The following is a 27,957-nucleotide window of genomic DNA, read 5'->3' on the forward strand; positions in this document are numbered from 1 at the left end:
TTTTCAGTAAACATTGCATGTAGCACTACAAAAAATTTTAAATGATACATAAGTATGAATAAGGAGATAAGCTATCTTAGTGGCTAATAAATGAACTTGTAGTTCAAAGACATTAGGGCAATTATGAATAGAATTGTTATGGAGACATATGAATAGAATCAGTGCTGGAATGACTTCCGTTCACTTGGTTTCTTATGTTGTACTTAAAGCAGAAAAGATATTGCAAATTTAAAAAAATTAAGAAACACACTTTTTTAAATATTGTGACATAAGCAGTAACGGCTCCATCACCAGTTGGTCAGTCTGAATGGATTGAGCAGAAGCTAACAAAAAGCGATCGGCCAGAGCTCACGAGTGCAAAGGTGGTTGTTTCGGGTGGTAAGTAGATAATATTTAACTAGTGCTGAGTTTCAGTTAAACTAATAGCTGTAGCAAAACTCCATTTTTGACCTGTTCCACTGTGTCTAGATATTAGTTTATTTACAACATGCAGCTCTCTTTTTGGGAAGAGGGAAGATGCCCAACATATCATGTAATCTTGTAAACAGCAAACTGTGAAAGCTTATAGCGAAACACAAATATTTTAAGATCATCACCACATTTAGCAATTCTGTAAATTTAAAGGGGGGGGGGGGAACAAATATTTTTAGATTCAAATGTGTCTTACATTAAAATTAGTACAACTGGTGTACAATAGCCCAAGAATTATCTGTTTAAAATTCATCACTCTGTGTGATCAAGAAAATAAAAAACTGTGACATATTTTTATTTTTGCTCTGCAGTAGAAGCGCTATATAACTATAGCCAGCAGAGGGAGCACAAGTTAACAAACGCTGTTCCCAGACTTCAGAGAGGATTGATGATGCTGTTGACAAACAAGAAAGCAAACAAGACAGGGCAGTGTTGATGCATGGATAAGAAATAACCACATATTAATCAAAAGGAACAGAAAAAAATCTGTATAAATGTATGTTTTTATTTTCAAGGTTCATAAGGGTACTAAAAAACGAGTTAAAATGTCAAAAGTATCTTTTGCAAAAAACGCTTGAGTGCCTCTGCGAATACAAGTATTGGTAATGGGTGTCATGTATGTATACATTCTGTATTACAAGGTATTTGAACACAGTATTGAATGTCTCCTTCCTTTTTACCTTTAAGGGCGAGGTTTGAAGAGTGGTGACAACTTTAAACTGTTATATGATCTTGCAGATCAGTTGCATGCTGCAGGTAAAATGATTTTTTTATTGTTTTAATTGTGGGTGTTTGAAACTGAGACAAAAAAGAACAAGGCTTGATAGTAATATTAGTGTTTTTGATGGTCTTTAAAAATCCCATCCAACTATTGATGTAAAATTGTATTTTGTCTAGCTGTTATGGTCTGTTTTGCCAATGATGGCATCTAACACTATACAAAGGAAACCTTGTCTTTTCTTCAGTTCTGCAAGAGTTCTGGTGAAATATCTGAATGGTACTAAAAACTCAACATGGGGAGATTTTTCATATGTATTTTTAAATGACAACATCACGTAAAGTTTTGGATCACAAAATGCAGACATTCAGTGAAAATGGAATCCTAGTATATGTTAAAGTAATTGTTGTATATCTAGGAACGTCTGTCTTTGCTAAATGTAAACTTACGTGTCCACGATAAAAAAATCAAAGATTAACACTGGTCATTGTAACCTTTTTAGTAGTACTTTTTTGGGTAGATAAGGTGATCTGTCACAAAAAGAAGCACTCTTTATCTTAACTCACTTCTTTTAATTGACTACATTAAAATAGTTTTAAGTATTGCATCTGTGCGAGAGCTCCCCTGACAATTTTTATAGTTTTACAGTCACATTTTCTAATTTTATTTTTTTTAAATCTTTCTCCCTCTTTTGCTCTATGATATAAACAGAAAAAATTACTGCATAATGTGGTGGCAAAATATACAAAGGAAAAATATTTTATTTGTATTCAATTACATTTAAAACCTAAAAATTATTATAACAGTAATAGGTAAATATTTTCAAATACCATTTTGTTCTAAATTGACCTGTTAATGAATTGACTTTCAGGCAGCCTTTAGACACTTTAGTTTACAAATAACAGAAAAATCAAATTTAAGCAAAACTTTTAGTATAACTGACTTCTTATATCCATGAGTGTGTTATGATACAAATATACAGTGCAAATTTGAAGAGTAAGGGAAAACATTTATATGCAAAAACGTTTTTGATAAAGTGAAAGGAGGAAATAATGGTAATATACCAGACTGAAATCTTTAGTTTTAAATAATACAACTCTTTGGTAGTAGGAGTAGGGATTTCCTGTTATTTATGAAATGCATTAGCACTTAGTAACTGGAAATTACAATCGATGCAGAGGGAGTACTATAAAACTATAATCTTAGTGGGGAAGTTTTCAAATACATACCCTTGCATAGGACTCTTTGCTAATATACAAACTCTTTAATCAAGATCTAAATTTGGCTTGCTAATATTTTAAGAGAAAACACTGGAAATATTTTCTTTCGACCAGTTGGTGCTTCCCGTGCAGCAGTTGATGCTGGCTTTGTTCCCAATGACATGCAGGTTGGACAGACAGGCAAAATAGTAGCACCAGTAAGTATGGAAATATTTCTTTTTCATAAGAGAATTGTATGTATTTATTCCCTGTCATTAATAAAAATATAATCATTTTTCTAATGTAATGCATACAAATGAGTCAAGATTTAATATTGAACCTAGCAGCAGCAGCTTCCAAGTATTTGCTATATCAGGGATTCGCGCCCCCCCCCGGACCTCCTTTGAAAATATTTCAGGCTGTGGAACACACACATATCCATCATCCCCCCCCCCTCCCCCCCAAAAAAAGGTGATGACCCTTCCTCCCATGCTATGCTACCCTGACCGGCATGCACAGGGGCTGACAACTCGTAACCACCCCCCCTCCTTCCCCAGTAATCACAATCCTCAGTTTGAGAAGTGTGCTATAACAAAGGCACCTTGCAGTGCATTTTTAAGGCCATAACAGCAGAACTCCTGGTGTAACTTCTCCACTTTATTATTCATCTGAAATTTTCTGCAAGTTACCTCAAGGGTGCTGGATTCCTTTCAGTTGTCTTTGTGAACGCTTTGCGTCTTTCAAGGAGAAGTCATTGACCTACTGAATGCTTTCATTGCTGGCGTTGGCTTCAAAGTCTGTGGATGATATAACTGTTAACGAGTAATTTTGTACTTACGGACTTTACGGAGCTGTTCCTCACATAAACACTAGTGATGTGGTGGTCTAAGCTCTTAAGTAAATCTTACTGAATTGTTGCACTGTGTGCTAGGCGAAGCTTGTGCAACAGATGAAAATTTAAAAATAAGCAGTTGTATAGAGCATTAAAACTTAAAACTTTTTTATTTGAAATAATTGTTTCAAGTTAGCTATAGTCCCAAATTGCAGGTCAAAATGCAATATGCTGTAACTTGCAGATACCCTGTAAAAATAGTTTATGTAAGTTGGAATTTAACTAAGCTGAACTGATAATAAAAAGGTCACAGTTACTAATTGGAAGAGATAATTTTGTGCCATGATGCTTGCATACCCTAGATATGAAAAGGTCTAAAAATGCATACGTTTGACCTCCAATGAATCCGTCATGCTGCAAGTTAACTAGTTTAAGCTTGTAGTCACTTCAGTTTTAAGATGTACTCTCTAGCTAGAGAACTAAAGAGGAGATTCACCTAGAAAAGTTATATCATTGGATTCTCTGAAACAGAATAAAGCAGTGGTCCCCAAACTTTTTACCCTACACTACCCCTTACTCCTGTATGTCCGTCGTCGTCGTGGTGTCCGTGTTCCCTCCCCCCCCCCACACCCCCCCCAGCTGGGGCTGGAAGCGGGGCCACAGTTGGGGCTGGGGGTCTGCGGCAGGGTGGCGGCCTTCTGAGCTGGAAGTCCCAAAACAGTGGGGCTTCCCTGCTCTCAGCCCCAAGGAGGGGCTTCCCCATTGGAAGCCTTGCAGTTTCCCTGTTCAGAGCTCTGGAGTGACAGGGGCTCCTGTGCCCCCCACAATATTCCTCCACGCCCCCTATGGGGGTGTATCACACACTTTGAAGACCTCTGGAATAAGGGCATACTAGATATAGAACAGTCATCTGAAAGAGCTGACTGCAAGCTTTGCTCTGAAGGATTCCTAATGTTAGCTGTATAGCAGGAGCCTATAGTATATCGTATTCTGTAAGCTTTTACTTTGCTTTGTGACTGCACTCAGCTAATCTTGTATATGTTAACTAATCACATTACTTGAGTCATTAGTTTTCAATTCAGATTAGACAGAATTGAATTCTGACTGAAATCATGCACAGTTGTATTTGTCGTAAAAAGCAGGAAGTAACTGGTACAAGAAAATGCTGGAGTGTGAGATGTTTATGCTTTTTGGTGTTTTTTAGCTTTTGATGGGAAAATATTTCAAGGTAGGCTCTTCCTATTCTATTTATAGCTGCTTGCAGAACCCTGTGGGGGATGGGATGAAGCTGCAGTTGGGTGTGTCTGGGAGGACTAGGAAGGTGGAGACTAATTCTGCAATCTTAGAGGCAGAGGAAGAAGGATGTGAGTTTTGCTTCTTATTGCCTTCTACTGTGCTCCCATCCAGTTAACTGGTGGAAGAGGTGTAATGCTCTGAGATATTCGACTTTTTCTGTCCTTGTTTCTATCCCTTGATTGTGAATTTGTGAGAGGAGAAATTTTGGTCTTTGACCCTTAATTTTCCTTGGCTAACTGACTACAGATTTAAAAACCCAGCTCAGCTAGTGCATCAACTCTCAGCTTATCCACTTTTTTTGCCTAGAAATTGATGCAGTACACTATGTGCAGTCTCTTTGGTTTTGAGTAGAGAAGAGTACCTCTTTATCCAAAAAATGGGTTGGATATTTTTTTTTTAGCCATCATATTCTATTACAGGCTGCTCTCTCACTTTGTTATCCATTAACACATCTGTGTCTCTCAGCATTATTGCCTGAAATATCTCCTTCTAACCATCTCTTTGGAGTGGGATTAATTTTGAAATTCGCTTTATTTCATGATCTTTTTACTAATCTTCTTAGGCACATTTTATATTATTTCACAGCTGGAGATAAGGAGAGAGTGGCTAACTGGAGCCTCAAAATCTCTGTGTTGGGACTATGGGTTCTCAGGTCTCCCAGTGACCTATCTCACTCCACTTTTGGAACAGGAAGCCTCACCTTCAGAGGTCTAGCCTATAATAAAACTCCAGCTCCACTAGGGAAGTAACAATGAGGAGCAGTTGGGGCCAGGGGAGAAGTAGAGTGGGTAGTCAGGATTCTCTGATCCTAAGACTTCAGGAGCTACTGTAATTATGAGCCAAATCAGCTGGGAGGAAGAATTTAATCAGAAAAATGTGAATGATAATTGGGAATTGTTTAAGAACACTTTACTAGATGCACCAAAAGCCACAGTTGAGGAAGAAGGCCATATTGGTTAAAAAAACTGACCTGATTTAGAGGAGAAGTGAAGGCAGCTATTATGTATATAAAAATAACAAATGGAAGAAAGGGGAAGTTGATAGTAATGAATATAAATCAGAAGCTAGAGATTCTAGAAAATTGATAAGAGAAGCAAAGGGACACAAGAAAAAAATCTATGACCAGCAGAGATAAGGATGATAAGTTTTTAGAAGTGTATTCGGAACAAAAAGAATTCGAACTATGGTAATGGTCCATTACTAGATGGAAATGTTATATTATCAATAATAATGTAGAAAAGGCAGAAGTGTTCAATGAATATTTCTGTTTTGTATTTGTGGGGAAAAAACATGATGTAGCCATATCATATGATGATATAACTAACACACACTTTCCATTCCTATAGTATTTCAGGAGCATGCTAAATAGCATCTACTAAAGTTAGACACTTTTAAAAGAGCAGATCCAGATAACTTGTATCCAAGAGTGTTAAAAAGAGCTGGTTGGGGAGCTTGCTGCACCACAAATTTTGATTTATTTTTTTCCCAATAAGTCTTGGAGCACTGGGGAAGTTCCAGAAGACTGGAAGAAAGTTAATGTTTTGTGCCAATATTTAAAAAAGGTAAACAGGATGATCTGGGTAATATAGACCTGTCAGTCTGACATCGATCCTAAGCAAGATAATGGAGTGGTAATATAATTAATGCCCATCAACGGGTTTATGGAAAATAGATCCTGTCAAACTAACTTTACATCTTTTTTGATGGATTACAAAGTTGGTTGAGAAAGGTAAGTGTTGATGTACTGCTTATACCACTGTAAGGCATTTGACTTGGTACTGCACAACATTTTGATTAAAAAACTAGAACTATATAAAATTAACATGGGCACATATTAATTGGATTAAAAACAGGCTAACTGATAGGTCTCAAAATGTAATTTACAAATAGAGAACCATCATAGATCGGGTGTGTTTCTAGTGGGGTTCTGCAGGAATTGGTTCTTGGCTCTATGCTATTTAATATTTTTATCAATGACCTGGAACAAAACATAAAATCTTCACTGATAAAGCTTGCATATTATACAAAAATTGGAGGAGTGGTAGATAATAAAGAGGGCAAGTCACTGATACAGAGCAGTCTGGATTGTTTTGTAAGCTTGGCGGAAGCAAACAATATATATTTTGATATGGCTAAATGTAAATGTATACATCTAGGATCAAAGAATGTAGTCCATACTTACCAAATGGGGAACTTTATCTTGGGAAACAGTAACTCTGAAAAAGATTTGGGGGTGCTGATGGATGATGAGCAGAATATGAGCTCCAATGTGATGATATGGCTGAAAGGGCTAATGTGATCCTTGGATGTATAAACGGGGATTCTCCAGAGAGGTTATTTTACTTTTGTGTTTGGCACTGGTTGTCTGCTGCTGGAATATTGTGTCCAGTTTTGGTATCCCGAGGAAGGATGTTGGTATATTGAAGAGGGTTTGAAGAAGAGTCATGAGAATGATTAAAGGATTAGAAAACATGTCTTATGGTGATAGATTCAAGAAGCTCAATTTGCTTTAGCTTAACAAAGAGAAAATTAATGGGTGACTTAATTACAATCTGTAAGTACCTACATGGGTGACAAATATTTAATAATCTGCTCTTCAGTCTAGCAGAGAAAGGTGTAACATGATCCAGTGGCTGGAAGTGGAAGCCAGACAAATTTAGACTGGAAATAAGGCGTATATTTTTAACTGTGAGAGTAATTAACCACTGAAACAATTTACCAAGTGTCATGGTGCCTTCTCTATTACTGACAATTTTTAAATCAAGATTGAATATTTTTGAAAAGATATGATCCAGGAATTGTTTGAGGGCAATTCTATAGCCTTTGTTATACAGGAGGTCATACTAGATTATTACATCTGGTCCTCTCTGGCCTTGGAATCTATGAATAATTCTATTGTGATTGGTGGTTGCAACTAATATTTCAGTAGAAAAATGATGACAAGACTAAGTGGGAGAGAGAAAGCAGGAAAATAGTAGTTGAGAAAGATACTTCAGGATAATAGTTTGCAATGTGATAGAGCATAAAAGGCTTTTGTAGTTGAGGATTGTGTATGTTGAGACACGTCACAGAACAGAGAGACAGTAATCCTTTGCAGTTCTAATGTGGCCAATTTTAGAGTATTGCAGGTCTGAGCACCGTGGGTGAAATCCTGGCCCTGTTGAATTTGATGGCAAAGCTTCCTTTGACTTGGATGGAGCCAGGATTTTACTTCATATTTCCAAAAATATATGAATAGGTTGGAGGCACTTCACAAAGAACACCAACATTTACCTAGCTGATGGGAGGGATCGATTTAGAAGGAAAAATTGAATGAGTTAAATAGATAGATGTAGTTTAATACAGCGGTTCTCAGTCAGGAGTCTGCACCTCCCTGGGAGGTCATGAGCAGATTTCAGAGGGCCCGTCAAAATAAACCAGAGAGCAGGGCAGGTGTTAGACTCGCTGGGGCCCCGGGCAGAGAGCTGAAGCCAGAGTCCTGCCATGTAGGGCTGAAGCTGAAGCCAAAGCCTGAGCAACTTAGCTTCAGAGAGCCCCTGTGGCATGAGGCCTGGGGCAATTGCCCTGCTTGGAACCCCATAATGCTGCCCTGGCTTTTAATCTATTCTATTGGATATGCAGAAAAACAGTTGTTGTGGCATAGGTGTGCTGTGGAGTTTTTATAGCATATTGAGGGGGCCTCAAAGAAAAAGGTTGAGAACCCTTGGTTTAATAGACATGACTAAGGATGGGATGTAATTTGAAAGGCACAAACACCAAGAATAAAGGGGAAGAACTTTAGGCTTGTGTAGATTTCAGAATTAACTAGGATTAAAATAGGATATGAGTTTAAAGAACAATAAGTATTTCTGAATAACTCCATGTCTGAGTAACTCATTCTGAGTAATTCCCGAATGAGTGTCCACACATGGAGTTACTCTGAAAATAGCTAGTGTGCTTTAAATCATTGTTTTTTGATGACTGGTCAGTCCATGCACTGGTGCCGGTCCCTGAGAGCTCCCTGACACAGTTTAGAAAAGGAGCAAGCCTGGTCCTTGGCATAAAAAAGGTTGAGAATCGCTGCTTTAAATTCAGCCTCCATATGTAGATAGTCTCTTTCCATGTGTAGACAAACCCTAAAGTGTAGTACATCCCCTGTAACTAGGAATAACAGGATGAAATTGAGAGAGGAAAAATGGAGCCTGAATAGTAGGGAAACATTTCCTGGTGGTGAGATACATGAGGCAGTGGAAGAGGCTCCTCGGGCGTAGTGGAAGCGTCATCACTTTGGGCATTTAAAGACAGACTGGACAAAAAAATGGAAACATACTTTTCTATGCGCACTGTAGTTGACAATTTCCCCTTCATGTGATGCATCACACTTTTTTGACTGTTTTGTACAGTCCATCTGAGGCAATATCATATACTTCAAAACTGCATTATTGCATTTACTGTATTCCTTTCATCTGCTAATTCCATTATTCATTGGGGAAAAACAGCAATAAAATATTTTGTGTTACCGGATTTATTCTTTATTAATGGCTCATGGTTCTGTTACTCACTTAGGTGCTTACAAATTCTTTTCTCAATATTTATTCCATTATTTTCCTTGGGATTATTTACTTGTCCTTTTTAGTGAATTGTTTCTATTAGACTTGTTCTCTTTTTTGGGGAGGTTGGTATCACGTTGTCTTTATTTTAGTATTCATGGTCTTTCTCAGATCTTGGATTCCCTTTCAAAGTAATTGCAAACAATAAATGAACTAGTTAATTCCCTTGGGTCCCTAGGCTGCATGTCATATGGACCTTCTTATTTGTATATACTCACTTTTTTTATAGTATTCCCTCTACTTGCTTATCAACTATATGGATAAGATTTTCATTACTTCCTAATTGTCCATATGTATAAGAGCATGTTGAAACAGCTAAAGTTTCAGTAATCTAGCACATGGTGAATTACTTCTGTTCTCACACCTATAGCTAGCTTCTTTGTGGGAATGTGTTGTTTGTGCATTACGTTTGGGTATTTTATTAACAGACCAGCAGGTGCACTTATTGTATAAATGGTTGAGTTGAGGTCATTAGGTAGTTAGCAGCTGGGAATAGCTTTGGGAAAAATGGCTATGCTTAGGAAATTTGTTTTTTGGACTATCTCCTCTGAAAATTCACTAGTGTTGAAAAGTAGCTCTGCAGCAGCAAACTTTAGAGAGCTGTTTGTATGCAGCTGGGACTGAATTTACAGACTACCTTTCTCTGACTTGCTAAAAAGCTAAAGATTGACAACCCTTTCATCCTGCATTATCCAGCATGGCTTTTAACTCCAAGAGAACTGTGTTCACAAATTGATGCTCTGTTCCTTTGGGGTTGGTGCAGAAACATTAAATTGTACTAAAATATTCATATGTGAGTGCATTTAGCTGAAAGCAATTGATGTGCAGTTCCCAGGAGAGCAAAAAGAAATGCTGTATGGCCCTGTACTCTAGCAGACACCCTAAGCATGCTTCTTAAGAGTAATTACATGCCCTGGCTGATCAAAGCTCTTAAAGGTTCTTTAAGTGAAAAAGATTAGAACTGGATGGAAGTGCAATACTTTTGTGTACTGTTTAATAACGTCTGCTACTTGAATGTAAGATATTCAACAGCCTCGTTGCTTAGTACGTTTTTTGGAGTAATTGATACACAGTGTAATATATATAATTAGTGTTAAGCCATAAAATATTTTATTGGGTTAATAGCTTGTAATTGGAAGGGATCCTTCATGTGAAGTAACTCTCATAGCTAAGATTTCTTTCTAATTCCATTGTCCTTTCACTTTTACAAAGAAAATAAAATCTCTGGGCTCTGTGGAAAGAGAACACGTGCCAAAGGGGTTCATTAAACTAGCTGTTTAAAAGCATGCCACTGCAGTGATGACAAATTGATGTACATTGAAAATTTTAAATGTAATTCAAAAATTGGGATGAAAATCAATAGGAACTGACAGCACACTTGCAAAGGAACTACCTCATCTCGTGTTACACCTGTGCAAGATACAAAACAGTACCTTCAGAGAATTCCCCCTCATACTGTAAAAGAGACTAAAAATTGTTCTTGTGGCTCTCTTAAGCAAATGTAACTAACTGCCCTAAGGCAGCCTTGGGCATTTTAAAATAATCTTATCAGTAAATATCCAGTAATGTTACAAGACATGACACATTAGGAAATCATTTCATAAATAATTTGGGGATCTATGTACACATGAACAATATTTTACATGGGTCGACTGGTAATTATAATAAGTGTGCTCTATAGTGACATGTAGGTGAAACTCCATAAAACTTAGTATAACTGGGTATATGGACTTCAGATGCAATCCCACAAGCTTCTGTATAAAAAGATCCCATTGACTTTACCGGGATTACTTGAGTAAGGGTTTGCAGGATTGGGTACTTTGATTTTGACTCTGAACGGGTAGTTCAGGGAGAGATCTGAGTAAATATTGTTCTCAGCCTACAATTCTGGCTACTTAACTTCAGTCAAAATCTGGATTGTACATAGAATAAAATCAGGGCTTTACGTGGTGTTTCTTTTTCTTTAGAGTTGGTCTGACCCAAACTTGCTGCTGCAGCCTCAAGAGGTGCCAGGGATAAATGCTTGGGTCTGTGCTCCCACTTCTGCCATTACTGTGTGGTTGTCTGGGTAGGGTACAAACTCCCCAGCCACAAGCAGAGCCATCTCTGGCCGCTACTGTAGCCCTCCTGAGGAGTCAGGGTATGAGGGGTGAGTGTTTTGCTGGCCTTCCCTGTACCATCTGCACACGTTTCATCGCTGCCCTTGTGGACTCAATTCTGCAAATAGTACCTCTTAAATTTCAATGAGAGTCATGTTTGTTAGTATTGTCTTGCTCATGCTTCTCTAACTTTCCATTTTCTGCTCTCTTATACTATTCACAAGTCCAATCATCTTCCGTTCTTCTTGGTTCTTCCATTCCATGCCATCTCCCCATTAGCTCTCCTCTTTGCCTTTCCCTTACACTCACGTGGTTCATATTTACCAAGCCCCTCTAATGTAGATGTTCCTTCATAACCTTAAAGGATGTTTAAATTATTCAAAACCTTTAACTTGAGCATATAGTTTTATAACCATGTCATCATTTCGAACATCATTCTCCCTTCCCCTCATATTACTTACATCCACTTGCTGCATCATTGCTGGACTGTGAGCTCTTCAGGGCAAGGACTGCCCCTTTTTGCCACCCCAGTGATGTAAAGAGGCAAGAATACCCCTTGGTGAAATTGCTCCTGTGCAGGAGCAGCATAGGGCTAACATACGTGGCCCCACACCACTCTTTGACATAGGCCCCCAGCAGAAATGTGAGAGTAATTCTGAGCTGCAAAGCAGCCCACAGGCAGCTATGCGATGTGGCAGAAAGTTTGGCAGAGCAGAAAGGCTGATCTGACTCGCTCCAGGGACTCCAAATCTTGGAAACACAAAGAGAGTGTAAATCCTTTTTTGCCCACCCCCCACCTGGAAGGTGTCTCCTGAGAGGCTCAGTACGGAATCTGACCTCATGTTCTCTTGTATTTTTAAGTAGCACATTGTGCATAAGAATGGCTATACTGGGTCAGACCAAGGGTCCATATAGCCCAGTATCCTGTCTGACAGTGGCCAATCTCAGGTGCTTCAGGGGGAATGAACAGAACAGGTAATCATCAAGAGATCCATCCTGTGCAATGGGGCCACAGTCTTTACTGGGGATTTTGGGCACTACTACAACAAAATAATTCCAAAAACTTCAATTTAGAGCTGAGATAGAAACTGAGTGTTTCAGTAAAGGCATGGAAGTAGAATGGTTTTTGTATTATTTTTAAAAGAACTAAATAAAAACAGGAAATATGGCTTTCCTAATCTTCCTTATCTTGGCAGGCGATGTGGCTTAGAGCCTTGTGGGTGACCAGTTCCTTCTTTGATGATGTTTATGTTGCCACCTAGCAGCTTGGAATCTTTATTGGTCAGATCAGCTTGGTACACTTAATTAAACTGAGTTTCCTTCTAATACTTGGATTTTTTTTTCAGTAGGGAACTATTAATAGGAAACATGCTGTCCTGTACCGTGTCTTTATAATTAAACATTCAGATGAAAATGTTGCTTACTTGAAGTGATCTACCACACAAAATAAAAACAATCAAATGGTTTGGATATCCTACTTGGGAAGATGAAGGCAGACAAACTAAAAGGCTAGTGATGTGTATAGGTCTTAAATGTACAGTTATTTCATTTTAGATAAAGAAATCAGGTAGTGTATAAATGATCTTTTAATAAAACGTCTTTGTCTTTCCTAGATACGTTAATAGGAAATAGATATGAGTATCTGGTTTTTGATAAATTGGACTCCTTCCAAAGACTGGTCTTTAAAATTTAGCACATTGATATGAGGAACCTGGTAGTCTAGAAAACCAGCACTTAATGAATCTCTCTAAAAATCATATCACAGTAACACTTTTTAAAATAGGCTTGTAGTAAAAACAATACAATGTGAGATTAATCTCATGTAGCGTCTATTTTCTTATTTGAGATCATTACAATATCACATTCTAACCATGTGTCCTTCTGTGTATGTATTAAATTACACGTTAGACATAGCAGCTGCAGTTAAAATGGGGTGACCTCAAGTAGTAATCTATTGAGTAAAGAAAAAAAGATCTCAATGAATTTTTGTCTTTAGTTATTGGATATCTTTGTGGAAATGCTCAGAATTGAGATGCATCTCATAGCCTTATTCATCTTTTTCCTGCTCCTTATAGACTTCTTAAATTCAAAAGGAAATATCCTGCCATCACTCTGCCCTTCTATGTAATCTTTATCACTTTTTAGAGAGAGTTTTCTATATAACAGTGAAAAAGTTTCATGAATACATAGGTATAAAGTAAAATTTTAAAAGCATAATTTTTGAAGACTAGCTTGGCAGAAACACATACATTTCCTTCTAATTTATGCATCCAGCCACCTTAATTCAAGCATTCTGCTGTGTTTCCCCTGAGGAATGGGGTGGGAATTTGGCATCAGACAGTAATAGTCAGTGCTATTTGTGTGCTGGGATCCAAAAGAATAAAACGTGCAATTGAAATAGGTGATCTCCTAAATCCTTGGAAAGGAGAAGCCTCATGTACGAGTTGCTAAAATAAGTCAGGATGGGGGAACTCTGGATTCTAAACTTGTCCTGTGCATGTAACTTTGAAGGGAAGAATTGAACAGCAGTGGGTAAGCCATTAAGCTAAGGTGAATAAAAAGGGAAACAGCCATATCCAAGACGTGCTAGTTGAAACATCATGCTGAGAGCCAATAAAGCTGCACTTTAGTCTATTTCCTTTATCTAGATTCTTGCACACAATTTGTAGCTTTTGGGCCTCTAAGCTTGCAGAAGGAAAAATAGATCTCACCTCACTTTGAAGCTAAATGGGAAGGTGCTTCAGTTAGTAGGGTGTGTGGGGGGAGGGAAGGGTATAATAAAGACCAGGGAAAGTTGGGGCATCATTTTCTGACTACTACCTGCCTGTTGTATGATTGAAGAAATCAAGATTAGAAGCTCCAGGCTGATTTTTCTCAAAATTAAGCTGGGGGGACGGTGTGTGTGTGAGTGAGCGAGAGAGAGAAGCAGGTTCTTGAGGGATCAAAATTGAGACCTCAATCTTGTGTCTAGCAATATTGTAATTGAAGCACTGTAACAAAACAAGCGTGGGCTTGAAGAAGGCCTTTGGTTAAGGACAAGGACTGTTACATGGTCACTTTCTAATATTTGTTGTACTATATAGGGGACTTTATCCTTGTGCCTTATTCTGTATTCTGCTCTTTATATATGGTAACTTTTAGTGTATGGCTCACATTTCAAGTAAGATAAAGGGTTAAACTGATAGAGACAAAGGCTGGCATTGTGGGAAAAGGATGTACAAACCACCAGTTGTGCTTTCTGGGTCCCCAATACATTTACTGACCCACTTTTTTATTTAAAAAAAATATAAAGTCTGTTACATCCTTGATCATAATGTACATTATGCTCTTTCTACATTGCAACATAGGTTTTAGCTTGTTTTAATTTTTGTTTTCAATTTGGAGGTCATTGACTAGGAAGTGAGTGAATAAGGGGCATTGAGAAATGATGACTTAAGTTAGACATTCCTTCTGGCCAGCAGCTCCTTGTCTTGGTCTTTATGAATGAGGTGGTGAAAAATACTCTTTGGTTCTCTTCAGTGAATTTCTGAAGGTAGCCAAGCAATAAAATGTTGACTGACATTTGGGCTATTTGCAGAAATCTATTGCTCCAGGAGTTCAAAAAGTGCCTGGATTTGGGTAGATTAAAGTTAGGATGACTTTCAAACCAATGGGAAGTAGTTTTTCTTCTGTAAATTAAGACTGCCAATCTTAATAAGCCTTTTTGAAGAATTTGGATTATTTGCATATAAATTCTTACCGATTTCAAATGTAAGGTATATAAAAGTTGCCAAATTGGCAGCCCTGGAGATTTAAGCCCTATTTATGTCTGCAAAATAGACAGCAGCAGGGTGGATTGATTTAAATCACTGGTTTTAGTCATGATTTAAATCAAGCCGAAAACCTTGATTATAATAATTGATTTTAATCACATTTTGCATATATACATTTTAGTTATTTTCCTAAAGAAAAGTTGATTCCTGTTGGTAACTATTAAAATATGTTCATTTGCAAACCAAATGTACTCTTTACACTACATTTGCTAGCCTAGTGGATTCAATATATCTATGCACATTTTTTTAAAGCAATTATGTAGCTTACCTCATGTTTGTTCAGATTCTTAATTTTTACATTTTTACTAGATGATGATTAGTTTTCACTTTAGATTTGTGTCAAGCTCTATTAGGATGAAAATTCAAATTCAATTAAATATGCACAAAAATATTTTTTTAATTAAATAAAACTACTTTAAGCATGCTGATACATTTTAAAGTTCATCAAAACATGTTTTACATTTAAAACTGATTTGTTAAACAGTTTATCTTTATAAATAATCTGTAGTTAGCTAATTGAACTGATTGTTTCTGGTCATTGTGTCCTTCAGTTTTAGAACTGGTAGATCTCATTCTCTTACATCTAGTTTTCATTCATAGATTGGAAGACTACAAAAAATTTTCCTGCTTTTTCCACTTTCACTTGATTTCTTAAATTTAAATAAACGTTATTGCACTGAACTAGTTGAGTAAACTGAAAAGAAAAAAATTTTTTTTTCTGCACTTGCAGAAGAGGTTGCTGTCAAAAGCTGGTTTAGCATGTCAGCAAACTCTGATTGTAGGTGCTTCACAGTGACTTCCAGCAGTTCAGTGCATGACTTTTTCTTTGAAATTTAGTAGCAAACATGCACTGCTTAATATTATTTGTTTGTTTAATTTAAATGATTATAGTAAATTTAGGCCTTAAACCAAGGGTGTGAATTTCAAATGGAATTTTAAAAGTTTATTTTTAGAAATGTCTGTTTTAATTTTAAAAAAATCTTTTTTTGTTTTTTGTTTTTTTGTTTTTTTTTAAATCCACCCTGAGAGAATCTGAAAGACCCTCTAACGGTGACATTCCGACCCTTCAGCTAAGGAGTAGTATGTACTAGGATGCATTTACAACACTGCAACTGATGTAGACAGGGCCTCAATGTGGCGCGCGTGTGTGTGTGTGTGTGTGTGTGTGTGTTTTTGTTTTTTTTTTGTCTTTGACACCCCAAAACTGGCCAGGTGGAGAAGAGAGCCAAATCTTGTTCCCTGGAATATCTGCCTATTGTGCTATGGCAGTGCTATCTTGGATTTCAGTAATCTAGACCAGAAATTACTTAAATATTAAAACACTCTACAGTATTGATTTTGTTAAAGTTTGTTATATCTCACTGAAACTATCACTTACGGCAATAATTCTTTTTCTTCTAGGAACTTTATATTGCTGTTGGAATATCTGGAGCAATCCAGCATTTAGCTGGGATGAAAGACAGCAAGGTACAGTCCTGCATGTATTAGAAAAAACTGAAGGAAATTTTTTCCTTGACAAAATACAGATAGCAGTAAAACCTGTTCCAACATTTGTTGAACGTGTACATAGAAAGATGATTGGTTTGTGCGGCCGCATTAAAAATGTCAAGTCTTAAGTTCTACATTATGTTAAAACTGTGAAAGAAATTTTCCTTTAAAGGAAAATTGTTGCAAAACCAGAAGTCATTCACTGGAAAGAACTAATTGATTTACTGTATTGTATAAACAAAAATTCCATGCTTGAATACTACACAATAGTCCCACTCTCTCATATTTCAGAAGCTGACATATTAATTCATGCATAACAATGTACAATTTGAATTATGGACTTACTATTCCATAAAGTAAAAGATGCCTCTGACATTCCTGCATTTATCCATTCAAATGGAAACCTATTGTAAAATGGTAATAAAACTTTAAAAGGTTTAACTCATTAGTAGCTGAAATGTATTGGCTAAATTTGGAAATTGTCACTGTCCAGTCGACACTCCAATTTCCTAATAGATTGGCGGGATTATGTGCTTTAACAATGACAACAATAGAAAGCTGTAGTGTGTTTTAAAAAAAAAAAAAAAAAAAAAAAAAGCAACAAGTAATTTTTAAAACAAGTCCTTTTTTTATACCTCTTCAGGAGACTCTCTTAAAATAGATTTATCAAACAGACTTAAATGTGTTTTTGCTGTGGCATCCTGCTGAAGCCTGAGCAGCTCCTAAAGCATTGGAAAACCTATGAGGGTCTCCCATTGTTTTACATGTGGAGCATACATTTCTTTCTCACCTTTGATAAATGGATCATCTTCATCTTTGAAATTTCAGGAGAAAAGTTCTTAAAATTCCCTTCTGTCCACAGTAACAATTTTAGTTTGGTTAAGTATTCAATGATATTCTTTGCATGAGCCAAACTGTATAGTATGATGATCTGCACTTATTGTAGGACCTAGTTTCTTTTGGATACTGCAATTTTGGTGTATGCATTTTAAAGTGAAATGTCAGACTTTTATGGGGGGGACACAGGAATGAGTGGATGCCAGATTTGGATTAGAGTAAATTCCATTGAAGATGCAGTGCAATACATTTTGCATAGCCGTCTTCATACAAGCTGTGTCCCATGTCTCTTCAGAGTTAATAGGGTTGGAAAAATAACCTGAGCAAGAAATTAAAGGATATGCTGCTGGCAATAGAGAGAAAACCTTCAGTTGAGATTGTGAGGTGGAGAGATGCAGATAATAGGATTGCAGTGGAGGAGGCATTTTTCATGCCCTTACTAGTGAAATTGTGTAGCATTAACCTCTTCTCTGCTAGATAAGCAGAGAGAGGTGTGGGGGAACATGATAAAGAGTAGCAATATTACATACTACCACATTGGTTCTTAAATTGTGGCCCGTAATCACTAGATGAAGGTCTAAGGAGAGTAGGTAAGTTACTATGTCCTCATTTCCAAGTGTTCTGTAGGTGATTACTTTTTTATCATCAGGGTAATTTATATTACTACCAAGCAAATTTGTGCATATGATTTATCACTTATTTGATCTGACCCCTGAGAGTTCAGTTCATGTTTGTATCTACACTAGTAATACTGGAAACTTGACTTTTTTAATATCAAGCTTTCCAATCGTTTTGAGTTTGAAATAAAGACTGTTTGAATTCCTGACAATATCATAAGAACCCCTGCTCTGTTTCCTCAATATTGTGTTCCTGAATTTTGAATTTTTTTGTCCCAATTACATATAAAAGATTAGGTGATTTGAGTCACCTAGTACTTGGTTTAATTTTTTCTTTTATAGTATTTATTTTATATTTAAACAAACCTGTGTATCTTAAGTCTTATTTTTACTTTTACTTGAACTGTGACCTACTTCTGTTTTTAGTAGAAGCAGTTAGGTACTGTATTTACTGAAAAGATTCAATTTATATTACTGTTTAAAAAAAAAAACCCACCCTGTAACCATGGCAACAGTCTCTTGAGTGATTTTTTTCCCCCTATACTGTGAATTATCTGGCATTGTGAACTTGCACACTTAAGGATATGTTTTCAAAAGTAGTTAGAGAAGCTTTCTCTGAGTGAAATGTATAATTTATTTGTACTTCTACAACAAGGTAGAAAAATCAGTTTTCCAGAAGGCATGATCTATGTTAGTTGTTTTGTCTGTTATGGATTCACAATTCTTTTCCCTTCTAGGAGGTTTGCTTTTTTGAGATAAATCTTGCCTGGTTTACAAGCAATCGGATTAGCATAATTTTTTAAACGTACTCAATCCAGTCATTTTACAGAACAGTGATTAAAATACAAATATTTCAAAGCTATTGAAATGTTGTTAAAGATTAGTGTTTTCAGACAGTATAAGACCTATTATTTTAGGGCTTTAGTGGAGAGACATTACCTCTTACTATACCATTTAGGGTTGTTTATTTGTTTTGTTGTTTCTCAGAAGTTCGCATCTAATGATTATTTCCTTCAGTATTTCATGGAAGGATGATGAATCTGTAAAATGATGAAAATATGACCAGCTTTCATGAGCCTGCAGTTTCTCATCTGCTTTTGCTTTTGCGCCCTTAAAACTCTGAATTATCACACAAGGTCGGAGATAAATTGTTGTCTGCCTTGTTGCCAAAGTACACAGTTCTAAGTTGTAGTGAATGAATTTTAAAAGCACTTGTTTTAAGGGTAAAAGAGGGAGAAAGGAGACACTGACTGCCTGATCCTTTGCTATTGAGATTACATTTCACAGTGTAATTTAGTCTTGAGAAACCAGCTCTGATTAAGAAGTATCCAGGTGACTGAGGTTCCTTGAATTAGTGGATATGTGAGAGGAGAAACTGTGAGGTGTGTTTGTGTTCACAAATCTATCTGTGTTAAGGGTGCATCTCCCTCTTCAAGAGGCAAGTGGTGAATATTTTTCTGAGTACCTATTAGACAATACAGCCACAAGGTTCTTCTAGAGCAGTGCTCTACAGCCTTTTCAACCTGAGGGCCAAACACCTTGTTTCAAAATGACAAGGCGCCTCAATCAATATTTGGGGGTAGATTTTTGGCCCTGTGCCCTTTTATCCTGCTTAGGCAGCATAGGAGGAACAGAAACCACCCTCAAGAGCCCTATTAGCGGTGTCCTCACCACGTACAACACCAGGATAGCCAGCTTCTATGCATCCCTGTAAGCAGTCCTTGTTGGAGTGGCCACAGCACCCTGCAGTGAGGCTGACCCCTTGGGAATATGGTTCCCAAGGGAACACTGCCAACTGGCAGAAGTTAGAGTAACTCCCATGCTACTCTAATTGGTGACCAGGCTGGGGAAGAGAATTGAGGAGCCATGCTGGGTGGCTATATTGGGGAGGAAAGATCATCCTTTGCTAGTTGTGTCTGTAGGCCCCAAGTGAAGTTGGTCCAGCTACCATTCTGCTCTCCTGTGGGCTTCCATAGCCCAACAGGAAAATAGCAATGGAGCAGCGTTCTCCCTCCCTCCCTTGCAGTGGGTTCAGGCAACCAACAGGGCAGCTGGAGCTGGGAAAGAACATCAGCTGCTCCTATGGCTGCAGGTTGAATCAAACACGTCTGTTTAAAAATCATATGGCATGTCTCAGGGAACACACTTAAAGAAAATTTGTATTTGATCATGTATTAACACCCTCAAACGCCACAGGTTGGATACCGCTTTCTAGAGCATGTGACTTTTAGTAGGAGGCACAGATTTTGAATGTCAATCTAGTTATAGTTGTCACAGTTAAAATCATCTAGATTAATTTAACAAAAAATCCTGGGGAATGTATCAAATGAGGTGGTCTTGGCAGAGCTGCTCACTAGCAGTCAGAGGGCTGTGGGAGCCCTGAGGTAGGTTTTTCTTTCTTACAAAGATGGTGAGGTATTTCATTTTGGGAAGTCACATAATATAAATGAGCTGTGAAGAAAACCATTTCTGTGATTTAGAAACAGGATTTTCTAACCTTGTTGCATTGAGTTATTGCCACCAAACTTTTTGAGCAAAATTAATGATTTTGGTAGAATACTTACAGTGGATGGAGAAAAACAGACATTTGAATGAAAGGTCTCTTGGAATGGCAGATAAATGTATGAAGAATCTGTTGATTTAGAATTCTTATGTGGATTCTCACAGCTTTGAATTGGGGTTTAAACTTGGCAGTGCTTAGATGGTATAGCCAGTATAGTGTTTGTTTTGTGAGCTGTATAGCTTTCTGCATTTACAGAGCTCTCCTTATCCCCCAACAGACTATTCATCTGGGCTCCCGCAGTCTTTGTGCTGGAAACTATCATGAAGCTATTTTGAAGTGATTTGGTCTAGAGGTACAGACTCTGTCCTTTAGGAGAGGGATTTTTACTGAATTTAGCACTGGAATTTTAATAGTATGTACTTTTCCACTGTGTAGTGAACTAAATGATTTTTCCCACATTAAAAGAAATTAACATTGAAGTCTCCAGTGTGTGGCTTTATGCTCTTTTTTTCAGAATGACTCCGTTTTTCTTTGTTAAACGTCATGACCCTTTTTTTAGTGGATGACCTTTTTATGATAGCATTTTAAGGATGTATCCTTTTTTTTTCTTCCTACATCAAGTGACAGCCCTGTTAATTGAGCATGGAATAGCTAGAACATAGTGTTTCCATTATTTATTGTAGACATTTTAATTCACTTATTGAGATTTACTTTATAGTCTTGCTTCCCATTTCTGCTTTGAAAACATTTGTCAAATGCACTTGACCAAATGAGCATAGAATAGTCAGAGCTTAACAAACTTTTCCTCTATTATTGTACACATTTAGTTCATTTATTGAAATTTCCTGTATTGTTGTTTTCAAGGCAGAAATGGGAAGCATTTGTCAAATGCACTTGACTATATCTGCTCGGTCTAATATTCCAGTGTGAATTTAAGGCACACTTTTTGTATGGGAAAAATTATAATCTACAGCTGTGTATTTTAAACTTGATTTTGTGTTTACTTTCAGACCATAGTTGCTATTAATAAGGATCCAGAAGCTCCAATTTTCCAGGTTGCGGACTACGGATTGGTAGCAGATTTATTTAAGGTAAATCTAATCTTGAGAGAAAACAAACTCCTTTATGTCTCTTAGCTATCACAGCTTGATACATATTTTTGACTTGCTCCTTCATGAAGTTTTGAAGTAATAATAAAGATGTATTGAAAAAGGTGCTAGGAAAAAATCATGTAAGTGTCTGCCACCGCATGTGGGTTGCTTGTAGATGAGACCCACTCCTGATAATTGTTGGAAAGTGTTCCTTTCATTTCCATGTAGACTAATTATAATTTAAATATTAATCTTTAAATTGCTGTGTCTGTGCATCTCTGTATTATGGTGGCACCTGTTTATCAGAAGTTTAGATTACTGTAAAAAAAAAAAAATCACACCTAGGTGGGAGCTGTGTGCAATGAAGTCTGAACTAGGAAGACAGTTCAAAATAATCTGTATTAAATCAGACTCATTCTGGAAGAGACCCTAAAATATAGGAGGCAGCTTTTTTCCATTTACACAAACTGATGGCTACAAAGTGTCATGTTTTAAACAATAGTCCATAACTGTGTCCTGGGATCACTCTTTTACTTAAATAGTAAAACTGTCACTAGCTATTACAGAAGCTGAAAAACTGCCCTTTTAAAGATCTTCTATCTTTAGGTCTGTTATTCCTGCAACTCCTCACAATCAGGCTTTTTTCATGCTCCTTACACCAGTTGGCATCTAGGAGCACCTTTTAGGGACGGGCAGTATTTATTTCTGTATTTTGGATTGAGTGCCCTCAGTCAGGAACTTTCTTCCATCTCCTGTTTCTCACCAGAGGTTATAAACTTACTTTCAAGACTAGATCACAGTGACTTTCCTAAAAGTATCATGCACAAAGCAAAGTTTACTGGAAAACCAAGACTACGTCTACACTTGCTGCCAAATTCGGCAGCAGTCAACGGGAGATACTAGCTTGCGTATATCTCATTGACTTCCTAATTTCTACTTACAATGGTGTCTTCAGTTCACTGCGCTGGCAGGAAATGCCTTCCTGTTGATGCAGCGTTACTCTACCCAGAGGAGGTAGATTAGAAGCGTTGATTTCTGGGTTGATTGAGCGGGTCTCCACTTCCGCTCAATTGATCCGGATAAATCGATCTGACGGCGGCTAATATGCCACCGTCAGTGTAGACATAGCCCAAGAGAATGCAAGTTTGGTATATGACGTTTTTCTAAGCCTATATTCTGGCTCCTCTGTGCAGCCCAAAATGTCATTGAAATTAAAAATAAGTCCTGCGTACTGTGTCTTGGGCTATCATGTTCTGTCCCTATTTTCAGCACCCCCCAGTTTCTCCCATCTCCCCTCTGTTTGGATGCATATCTCCGAGTTGTTTGGAAGCTAGTTACTCTTACTTTTGCAGCGAAGGTTTGAATAGCCTTAATTGTTGTATGAGCTGGGACTTCCGCTTGGTATTTGTTTAGGGATAATGTTTGCTCAAGTTTAGCAGTTCTGAAATTGCAACATACATTTCACTGTTACTGACATGATCATCATCATCATCATTGTATCATTTTAATGACAGCCTCCCTTTCCAGGTCTGCGGTCTCATTTTTCCAGTTGCTTCTCATGCAACCCGCAGCACTTCAAAATTTCTTAAAACGTGCTCTGATGCCAGCAATATTGTAACTTGCATAAATCTTAGACTGAGGTTTTTCTGCACGAGTATAGGTATCTCCCTGTAGAATGTGGTTGTGTTTGCCTTGCGTTATTTTAACTACAGGCAACTCTATCTTGGTCCTAAAATTAGGACTATATTTTATTAACTACAATATGATTTCCTTTAGCTATTACCATTGCACAAATCATGCTGCTTATGAGTAATAACCTTTGGAGGATCCAGTACCTGTTTTACCAATCAGAACTTCTCATTGGCCCTCATTCAGTAAAGTACTTAAGCAGAGGCTTAAATCCCATTGATATTAAGGGGAAGTCAGCAGGTTTACATTGAAGTCCTTTGGGGCAGCTCTCCCTCTCAAGCGTCTTTCTCTCAGTTCACAGCAAGACTGGCTTGCTTGAGGTGCCAGGTTTGAGTTTTGTGAAAGAAAAGTTTCAAGTTCTGTTTCTTGTCTACTGTTGATTCGCTTTCGAGACTCCTCTTAATCCTGGGAAAGTTGTGTCCAACAGATATCCGAATAATTCCCATAATGTGAACGTGGGAGGGGGAATTCTATCAATCTGCAAATATCTATTTGCATTTTATTTGGATTTGTCCTAAAAGAGCATCCATCCTGTGTGTTAGTCTCTGAAGAGTAATTGTGTGCTTAGGCAAGGATCTCCCACACACTGAGAGGTGTTTTAGCTGTACTATTATGTGGAATCTTACTCTTTCTACATAGGAGTCTGTTTCCTCAAGGTAGACTTTCCCTCCTTCATTTGCCTCTGATCTGTGTTGTGTATTGAAGGCATTTAATTTTTGCTACCATTGTGTATCATTCCTGCATTACAGCATATCTAAATAGTCAAGATTGACTTTGTTGGTTGTTATCCCAAATGCTTCACTTTCAGAAACTAACAATTTGGTTTCCTTTTTTGAATTTATTATAGAAAAGAAAGACCAAATATTGAACAATCCCTACATTTTTTTAGTTAGTTGAAGTCTGAACAAACATGGACTTCACACTGAATTTAGATATGAGTGAATAGAGTTTGAGTCATAGTTCTGGTTTTGTAAAGTGAAATAGATAAAGCCTGTCAGTTTCCAAATATTAATAGATTTACCACCTGAACTTCTACTGTCACCCATAAAACCTGTTTACTGTAAAGTGGAAAAGCTTGAATATAGAACGTTTACTAGAACTTCACAGTGCTGCTACAGGTTACACTTGGGGCTCTATTAGCATGTAATCTGTATGACTGGCATGAGCTCATAGTATATCCACTGAGGAAAGTAGGCAGAAATGCTGCCAGCACTTAATGCCATTCCTGAACTAATGCCTGCTGGCTCGGCAGTAAACATGGGCCTTTTAATAAGCTGGAGACAAAGTGACATTCGGAAGAAACAACATGTAGACAATTTCCTTAATAAATTTTGTACGAACACATTATTTCCACCTAATGGAAATGTAGATCTCTTAAATAATTGAGAGGCTATATTCATCAGTGGTGAGTTCAGCTGGGATCTCTGTGAGCTGGGGCAACCTGCAGCCTCCTTTGAAAGACAAGGTAATTGATATTTTACACAAGTGACTAGGATAGGTTTTCAGGTGTATTCTATAGACTAATCTACCAACTCTTTACATGCATAACTGCTTCCTAGTGCTAGTCAATTACAGTGCAGCATGGCTGGTGTTTTAAGTGGCAGAACCACAGCAGGTGCCAAGAGTTTGGCACTGACTCACTTTAAAAGGATTGTTTAATGCTAGTTAAATCAGCGTTTCCATTTCCCTTTCTTATTACTTAGTTACTAAATTTGTGCATGCTGACTTGTAGATGCATTTCATCTTACTAAACTATTTTTTTGGCCATGGTGATGGCTTTACTGCCTATCCCTTTCTCATCTCTTCAGAATTAAATTTTGCTTAAAATTAAGAGGAGCTAAACCAGTTTCCCACATAAATCATATAAACATATTGTCATGTCCTAAAGCAATTTGATATAGCAGTCCTAACCAGGCTGGAATTAGAAATTTTGGGAACAGCACTGTTAACGTAAAGATCTTCAAAAACTAACCCGTCTGTTTGGTTCTGATTCCACTGACTTCAATAGGAGAAGAATTGGGCTGTAACTACTATCTATCTTATGAAGTTTTACAATAATGACAAAGGTGCTTCTCATAGTATCAACATTGCTGCATCTTAGTTTTTCTATTGAAAATCACCAAATATTATTTAAATATTGAACAGGCAAATTGTAGAACTGTTCAATATACAGACAGTGCAGTATACCTCCAAAAAGTGGTTATTCCATTAACAGGTGAGATTAGAATCTGGCCTTCAGTTGGGTTGAGCTCAGTATGCAAACATGGTACATGTTTGTGGTTTTTTTAGACAAGTTAAATCTAAACGAGTTCATTAGGCTGTAATTCAAGAAGTGAGAGCTTGGCATATCAAATCATGTCTTGGTATTGTCAGTGTCTTATGAGCTGTAAACAGAACTTTTTAGAACCTGTTCCTTTCCCAGTTCTAGCACAACCTTTTCTTTGACATTTGTACATTCTTACTGTATCTGTTTGTTTGTTTGTTTTTAAATTTGCAGGTAGTTCCTGAGCTGACTGAAGCATTAAAGAAAAAATGAAAGCACCCTTAAAATTTGAAGAAAAGACCTATGTGCAATGCCATTGAGTTGCTGGTTTCAGGCAGATTCTGAAACAATGAAAAACTGTACAAATTGCCTAAATTCTGACTGAGTATCTGATTTACTACACTCATTTACCTTCTCAGTTAATGGTGCACTATAAACAATTTTTTTCTAATTCTGTAATAAAACATACATATAAAATCTAGCAGCTGGTAGTAAGTCTGCTTTTTTAACTCAGAACTGGATTTGTGATCTAGGGGACAAAAATGATCCTTTTCCAGAAACTTGTCTACACACTGTAGCAAACTTTCATTTGAGCTATATTTTAGTTCTGCCTCACAAGGCCAGCCGATCCCATGTCTCTTTGTTCAAACCTTATTAGTGATCTTGCCAAATCATGTGCAGTCTTTCAAAACCTTTATTCCAAATTGAGAGTTAAGAACTTCCCTCTGCTATATTTAGATTTAAGTCTATATGCTGCAGGATCTAACACCAGAATGTCAGCTTTAACCCTTAATGTACTGATTTTGGTTTAATTTTTTACTACCGGTTTCCTTCTGCCTTGTAATTTATTTTATACTGATGTGGAAGGGGCATGTGAGTGCACAATTGTCACTCTATGATCGGTTAAATAAAGTTTTTTAAAAATGCATTAAATGAAATTCACTGCTTTTTTATTTAGAGTTTTGATCCAAGAGCTTTTACCAATCATGTCAGTTAATGTTGTGACAAGCCCAGTATTTGTTTATGCAAAGCAAACTCCTTGAGAGTTTTATATTCATTTTGGACCAACTGTTTTGCTTGTTTTTATGTTTTAAAAGAAGTCTGCAGCAGCTAGACTACAATGGGAATTAAATTACTAACTTTTTAAGAACTGTCATCTTGAAGAATGGGCTTTAAAGCCTCCAGAAATCAAGATATATTTTTTAAAGTCAATGTGTTAATGTTTGAGGAGCTTTTACAAAGCTCGGTTTTGGTCTCTCTCTAACGCATTTGGGTGGTATTATAGAACTGTTAATATTCCAACAACAGAGATCTGTTCTAACTGTGGATGAATTACTTGGAGATATAGTATTGTAGAGCATCCCAATATCTCTGCAATATATGAAGTATGCTTTCCACTTAAAATAGTGCTCTATTTGTTAGTGAGGTTCGTTACATAAAGTATATACTACGTGACAGCTTTGTCCAAACAGTGACCCCTGCTGGAAACTCTTAATATGCATTTGAACACTTAGTTCTAGACAGTTTAATGTCACTTCTAAACTTTGTGTCTTGATTTAACAATTACAGCTAAGCAAGCACTGTTAATGTTTAGAAGTGACATAGACAAATTAAAATTCTCTAACTTTCATACACGTCTTGGAAATAAGATTAACTATTCAATGGAAACAATAGCTAACACAACCAATTTACTAATTTTCTTAATAGCGCATCAGGCTGTGGTTAATAGACCCAATGGTGGGTCCTTGGGAAATACACTTTAAATGTTCTCATCTCTTGATTCTTTCCTAGCAAGTTTAATAGTTTTACATGGTCTTCCAGTTTTAATTTACCTTGTGATCTTCTGTTCCGCTCTATCATGATCAGTGTGTTAAAGTTGGTGTTTAGCCTGGGATTTGTGCATTCCCTCATATTTGTCAAGACAGCTTTCATAACCACAGAGGGACTAGCTGCTCCACCAAGAACAGAAACCTCAGAGACAATGTCTGTGATTGTTAGGAAGATAAAGAAACCACCAAGCAGAAAGAGAGGAGAGTCAACCGAAAGGAAGTATGGAGAATGCTATAGAGTTCTTAACTACTATAAAGGATTCAGAAAAAATGGTGGAAAGTGAAGCCACCTCCGACTCCAATAAATGATATAAGCAAGTGGGAGTTCTGTTGCAGGCTCATCAAAATAATTTAGATACAGGAAATGTAGATTAGGCCTAATTGCTAATAGAATAATTTATGCAACAAAGTGCTCTATACTTTCCCCATTCTGTAGGCAATATAATGCCCCTTCTGTGAGCAGTGTCAGCAAACTTAGTCTGTGATAGCTTCCTGGGACATCAACTGAGAATGCAAGACCAATATTTTTTCTGCAGAAAGACATTGGCAGTTGGTGAAGGTACAAAAGAAGATCTTAGCTTAATTATTATCCTCAATCTTATACCTGCAGAAACCCCTCCCCGT

The 27,957-nt window shown here is 37.2% G+C and overlaps 1 protein-coding gene across 2 annotated transcripts in view; it reads left to right on the forward strand.

Annotated features, from left to right (window-relative positions):
• ETFA (electron transfer flavoprotein subunit alpha) overlaps nucleotides 1–25,985 on the forward strand; it is a 41,059-nt gene extending 15,074 nt beyond the window's left edge. Inside the window, exons 7-12 of one of the 2 annotated variants that reach the window (XM_067534640.1) lie at nucleotides 274–378; nucleotides 1,159–1,227; nucleotides 2,524–2,606; nucleotides 16,418–16,483; nucleotides 21,472–21,552; nucleotides 25,739–25,985. In XM_067534640.1, the coding sequence (XP_067390741.1) occupies nucleotides 274–378; nucleotides 1,159–1,227; nucleotides 2,524–2,606; nucleotides 16,418–16,483; nucleotides 21,472–21,552; nucleotides 25,739–25,777 (443 nt within the window). In that variant the 3' untranslated portion in view covers nucleotides 25,778–25,985. The remainder of the gene's footprint in view (nucleotides 1–273; nucleotides 379–1,158; nucleotides 1,228–2,523; nucleotides 2,607–16,417; nucleotides 16,484–21,471; nucleotides 21,553–25,738) is intronic. The other variant, XM_067534641.1, reaches the window with a different exon arrangement.
• The last annotated feature ends 1,972 nt before the right edge of the window (nucleotides 25,986–27,957 follow it).

The sequence above is a fragment of the Emydura macquarii genome, unplaced genomic scaffold, assembly GCF_026122565.2.
Source record: "Emydura macquarii macquarii isolate MOO-44397 ecotype Brisbane River unplaced genomic scaffold, CSIRO-AGI_Emac_v2 contig_3451, whole genome shotgun sequence".
NCBI classification, from domain to species: Eukaryota; Metazoa; Chordata; order Testudines; family Chelidae; genus Emydura; species Emydura macquarii.